This window comes from Protomyctophum bolini (assembly GCF_963924005.1).
Source record: "Protomyctophum bolini genome assembly, chromosome: 20".
In the NCBI taxonomy this organism is placed as follows: Eukaryota; Metazoa; Chordata; class Actinopteri; order Myctophiformes; family Myctophidae; genus Protomyctophum; species Protomyctophum bolini.
This window is the reverse complement of record NC_137881.1, coordinates 33,797,685-33,803,900: the sequence shown is the minus strand read 5'-3', so window position 1 is coordinate 33,803,900 and position 6,216 is coordinate 33,797,685. Positions and strand designations below refer to the sequence as shown.

General features: G+C 42.9%; 1 protein-coding gene across 1 annotated transcript; it reads right to left on the bottom strand.

The window, feature by feature from the left end:
• Nucleotides 1-3,107: 3,107 nt before the first annotated feature.
• Nucleotides 3,108-4,599, bottom strand: LOC308335351 (piggyBac transposable element-derived protein 4-like; the record flags this gene model as incomplete). The annotated part of the gene is made up of 2 exons (XM_080792370.1): nucleotides 3,108-4,099; nucleotides 4,224-4,599. The coding sequence occupies 2 exons, from the start codon at nucleotides 4,597-4,599 to the stop codon at nucleotides 3,108-3,110; spliced, it is 1,368 nt and encodes a 455-aa protein (XP_080648496.1).
• Between the last annotated feature and the right edge of the window lie 1,617 nt (nucleotides 4,600-6,216).

Below are 6,216 nucleotides of genomic sequence, written 5' to 3'. Positions count from 1 at the left end.
GGTAGAATCCCCTTCGTTTGAAGGGACATCGCGACCGGACTCAAAACGGAGCAACATCACTGAGGGCTGAAAGGCGGACGAGGTAAGAAGCCTTTTATGTCCTTTATTATGGAAAAATATTATAATAACCAATATTATTTGAATGTATTAACAATCTGCATCGCCAAAAATATCGCAATCTCTAGCAAAGGTTAACGTTACCTCACGTGAACTAACGATATGAATGATACGGTGTTCGGGTGTTGCATTCATACAACGTTACCCATTCATTTGGCACCGCATCGGCGCTTTATTCTTTTTTATTTAGCGCTGGTGCGCCGGTGATACAACTCGGATGCAAGCTAGCTTATTAGCAGGCATAAGTCCGACCCCCCAGACCACGATATGTCAACATTCTGCAGTTTTGGAGCTCTTAAAAGCCGTGAAATAGCCTACTGTACCTACATAACGCTGTCACTGCATAACGTTGGCTACTCGCTGCAGTGATGGTTTTATCATGACCAATGTTAAGCTAATCCCAAGTTGCAAAACGTACATAACTAATTAGCAATGGTGTTGTGTTTTTCCCCAGGCAAACCATATGGAACAGATTGCAAGCTGCTGTGCAGACTGTACATGAATGGAGATGAATCACGATGACATTTTCATTGATAGAAAATTACTCTGTTCTTAATGATATTAAAAACAATGAACAGTGAGTGACCACAGCCCCTTCTTTCTATACTGTAAATTGTTTTTCCTTTTTCTAACCCTGTATATATATATGTACCCATGCTATACAAACTGTTAAGACAATAATCAATGAATCAGGTACAACTGTTGAGCAGGTGAATTACATTCTGCATACATGGTGGGCTACCAACATGAGACAAAATTACAATATATTTATTTTATCATAACCACAGCAATGTTATATTTACGTTCCATCTCTACAGCTTAAATCAAATGAAAGTAGTTTCCAAAGTGGGTTATGGGCTAAATGATAGTTTGTACACTCTCAGTTAATTAACATTGATATTACAATATAAATTGGGGGTCCTAGAGACAGAAATGCCATCAAAGTTTGGGGAAGGGTTATCTCAATTGTACTGCCATAATGTACACTACAGTACAGTCCGGCGCGGAAAGAGGACAGTAGGTGACGGTATGCACTTTTATGTTGGTGCGATCCGCCATAAAACGCAGAGAAGAAGAAGAAACCGGTTGCTAAGTTACCCAATAAACACTGAAACGGGATGTTTACGTCCAAGGGTTTACGTCGCACAATTGCGTCGCACAGCGATGACGTAGCAATCTATAAGGGACATTCCGATTCCTAGGGGGATGATTCATCTCCCTACCCCTTGACACTATTATGTAGGAACAAGGGGAAGGGGCAAGGGCTGAGGGGTAGGGTTAAAAAACGAATTGGGAAAGGGCCTTAATCTCAGGGTCGTGGGTTCGAGCCCCACATCGGGCGAAGCCAATTGTCATTTGATGATACGGAAGTGTGCACTAAACTATTAGACTCTGATCATTTCAATATGTAGATGAGGTCCAGTTCAACTATATGCAAATATGCTACAAAGTGCAGAAAATGTGTCATTTTCAAAATTATGTTTGTACCATGTTCCATGGTTGACTTACAAGCATTTTATTACACCTTGGTTTGAGTGAAAAAGGTTCCATTCCGAGAACCCATTTTGAGTTACAAGCCGTTTTAGTTTGATAATGTTTATAGCCCCATATAACACTGTGTGATTTGACTACAGTGACACACAATAGCTCATTTCAAAGCTTTAAATCTCTACTTTACCCAGAAAGAAAAAGTTTCAGCATGTTGCATTCTATATTTATGGGCCGTTGAAAGCACCATGCGCTGACTAAAGTAGGCCCTGCTTTTAGGCCATTTACACTAATCTTCGAAGCTCCATAAAAAACTGTGTGATATGACTACAGTGACACACAGTAGCTCATTTGGAAGCTCTAAGTCTCTACTTTACAAAATATGTTTCAGATTATGTTTTAGAATGTTGTGTTCTTTACTTACTAGGCAGTTGAATACACGATAGTTTGAGCAAAAAGGCCCTTTGAGAAATCCAGGCATTTCTCTTTCAAGGCCAATATAAACTTATGTGATATGATGACCAAGACATGAAATAACTCAAATGAAACATCAAGGACTCTACTTTACCCAGAAAAAAAATATATATAAGTGTCTAGCATATTCAGTGCTTTACTTCTAGGCAGTTGCATACACCTTGGTTTGAGAAAAGAACAGCCACTTTTGAATCATCTCTCCACCATAAATTTATTTTTCAGATAAATACTGTAAAATTTTACATGCCATGTTACAGAGTATACATGCGACGCGAGCTTGTAGATCGGCTATTTTCAGCAAGTAAATAGCCGATCTACAAGCTCAACGCGTCGCGATGCGTTGTACATCTGCTATTTTCAGCACTCAACCAAGTGAATAACAAAGAATATTTCACTCTTCAAAAACATAAGAAACATGTGAGTTTGTAGATCTGCTATTTTCAGCAAGTAAATGTTCGGAACACAGCCTTTACCACATACTGTACAAGAAAAGGGCTTTTCGCCTGTATGAGTCATGTGTGTTTTTAGATTACTCGTCTGAGTAAAGTCTTTGCCATATACTGTACAAGTACAGGGTTTTTCACCTGTATGAATCATCATGTGAGTTTTTAGACTATCCTTCTCAGTAAAGCCTTTACCACACACTGTACAAGAGAAGGGCTTTTCACCTGTATGAGTCATCATGTGTGATTTTAGACTACCTTTACCACACACTGTACAAGAGAAGGGCTTTTCACCTGTATGAGTCATCATGTGTGTTTTTAGGTGACCTGTACTAATACGGCATCAAGGCCCGCCAAAATACATTTTAGTCTACTAAATAAACTATTTTATTATTTAGTAGACTAAAACTAGACTACACTAAAACATTCCAGGTGACTAAAATGTGACTAAAACTAACTGAAAACTATTCAAGAGACTATGACAAACTAAAATTTCAGTACAGCACCTAAAAAAAACATAAGAAACAGGACATAAAAAATAAAAAAAACATTACTTCGTCCCTCTGCACAAAGGTGCATGTCACATCATGCATAGGGTAGTTCTTGTTCCGTGTGGTACTGGATGTGACATGCACCTTTGTGCAGAGGGACGAAGCACACCACACACTGAAAACAGGTCTCATGGCGTGGACCCCCCGGTGGGCTACACACCCTGCACCGTTTGCCAGGGTTTAGCTTCTTTGTTGTGGGGGGAAGCTTTTCCAGGACATGGCGTGTTGGCAGGGGTGCAATGTTGGCCGTTAGTCTGACCCTTGGGTTTTTGTGAGGCGCTCTCCGGGTCTCTCGTCTGGGCGTAGACCACTTTACGACTATGTTGTGGATGAAGCTCTTCATGTTCTTACAGCAACCGTCAGGGTTCTGCGTGCTGTACAGGACAAAGGCATTGTACATGCTGATTTGAAAAAGATACATTAGGAATTTTGTCGTCCACTTGGAGGTCTTCCGTGTCCAGGGATAGTACGTGATGTGCTGATCCAGCTTATCCACCCCGTTCATCCACTGGTTATAGTCTACTGCCGACTGAGGCTTTTCATATGGTATCTGGGTCCCGCCTTTCTGCCACTTTTGCACATTGACCACAGTGTCCTGGTGGAAGGTCGAAACAATCCTCACCACCTTGCTGTCCCTCCATGCAACAGCCATGACTTTTTCTGTGGTCATGGCTATTCGGTCAGGGTTTTTCAGGGTGGTCAGGCTGGCCTCCTGGATCTCTCGGGGTAGGCCTCTGTTACCCCGAATAGTGCCACATGTATGAGTCTTCAGTTCCAGAAGGTGCTCACACAATGTGACACTATTGTAATAATTGTCCATGTAAAGAACATGACCTTTCCCTGCCAAGTCTCCAAGCAGAGAGGTGACTGTGTCCATCAATGAACTGTATACTCCTATGTATGGTTGCAGGTTGTGACAGTAGGCTGTAGCACTGTCGGCAAGGATGTAGGACTTTATTCCGTAGTGAACTGGCTTCAGCGGGTTGTACACACGGAAGGAAAGGCGGCCTTTCCATAGCAACGTACCTTGAAAAAATAGAAATATATAATTACTTACAATAAACATCAGCGCTAGAGGTAAACAGCCCAAAAAAAAAAAACTTTAAAAAAAACTTAAAAAAAAAAAAAAAAAATGGCCATAGCAACGTACCTTCATCGATTGCGATGTTCTGACCCGGCTGGAACATCTCCTTCCATCGCTTAACGAGGTAGTCCAGGATGGGGCGGATCTTGTAGATGCGGTCGTCCTTATCCTCCCGCCGATCAGTGTAATGAAGGAACTTTAGGATCAGTTGGAACCGGTTCCGACTCATTACCATTCCGAAGTACGGCGTTGCCAAGGCTTCATCGGTTGACCAGTAGTCGGCCAGTTCCGCCTTGTGGATGAGCCCGGTGAGGAAGACTAGTCCAAAAAAGTCCTTCAGCTCCTTGACGTCCACATCCTTCCACGCGTTCATCCTGGACTTAGCCGTTGGTGCTACCGCTGCTATGGTCCGCGCTGCATATAAATTGGTCTGCGTCACCATCATAGTCAATAACTCCTCTGTGAGGAACAGTTCTAAAAAGTCCGAAGGCTCTACAGACTGCAGGGCCGCTGCCTGGCCGCGAGGACCTGATGTTCCAGTGAAGGGGAATGACTGGGGCTGCCAACCACTGGCATCCAGGTGACGCCACTCTGGCTGAACACGCTGTTTGCCTCGACCTGAAAAAATAGAAATATATAATTACTTACAATAAACATCAGCGCTAGAGGTAAACAGCCCCAAAAAAAAAGGGGGGGGGGAAATCGAGAAAATAAACTTCAAAATAAACTTTAAAAAAAAAAAAGAAAAAAAAAGGGAAAAATAAATTCTTCCGTGGGCCACAAGGGGGCGCTCCGCGGGCCGCTAATTGGGGAACCCTGTTCTAGTACATACACAATACATACTTTGTGAATTGGAGAGGGAAATCTAGTGCTCTCTAGAGCTGTTTCCCCCGCAACCAGACTACGGATAAGCGGTTGTATATGTACTTTCATATCACACACACACAATGTCCATCCATCTTCAACCGCTTATCCGTAGTCTGGTTGCGGGGGCAACAGCTCTAGAGAGCTCTAGATTTCCCTCTCCAATTCACAATGTATGTATTATATATGTACTTTCATGTCACACACACACAATGTCCATCCATGTTCAACCGCTTATCCGTAGTCTGGTTGCGGGGGCAACAGCTCGAGAGCTCTAGATTTCCCTCTCCAATTCACAAAGTATGTATTTTATATATGTACTTGCATATCACACACACACAATGTCCATCCATCTTCAACCGCTTATCCGTATCCGTATCTGGTTGCGGGGGCAACAGAGCTTCTGTTGCCCCCGCAACCAGACTACGGATAAGCGGTTGAACATGGATGGACATTGTGTGTGTGTGATATGAAAGTACATATATAATACATACATTGTGAATTGGAGAGGGAAATCTAGAGCTCTCTAGAGCTGTTGCCCCCGCAACCAGACTACGGATAAGCGGTTGAACATGGATGGACATTGTGTGTGTGTGTGTGTGTGTGAAAGTGTGATATGCAAGTACATATATAATACATACATTGTGAATTGGAGGGAAATCTAGAGCTGTTGCCCCGCAACCAGACTACGGATAAGCGGTTGAAGATTGATGGACATTGTGTGTGCAAGTGTGATATACAGAAAAATAAACGTACCCCTGCCTGTGCTGCCAACAGCAGCCTCTGGATCAGTGGGCTGGCCTGCCTGGCCAGGTGCAGGCTTTCCTCTTCCCCTTCCCCGACCTAGAATTTTATAAAGAAATGCATAATTATTTACCATAAACACACACACCATTTACATATTACCAGCTCAGTGGCCTTGTGGTTAGAGTGTCCACCCTGAGACTGGGAGGTTCGGGGTTCGATCCCCGGCCGGGTCATACCAAAGACTCTAAAAAAATGGGACCCAGTGCCTCCCTGCTTGACACTCGGCATCAAGGGTTGGATTGGGGGTGGGAAGTGAGGACCCGGCTTCACCTCCCAATGTATGAATGAATGAACCATTGTAAGCGCTTTGAGTAGGCACGTAGTGCATAGAAAAGCGCCATAAAAATGCAATTCATTATTATTATATACAATACAATAAATGCATTTT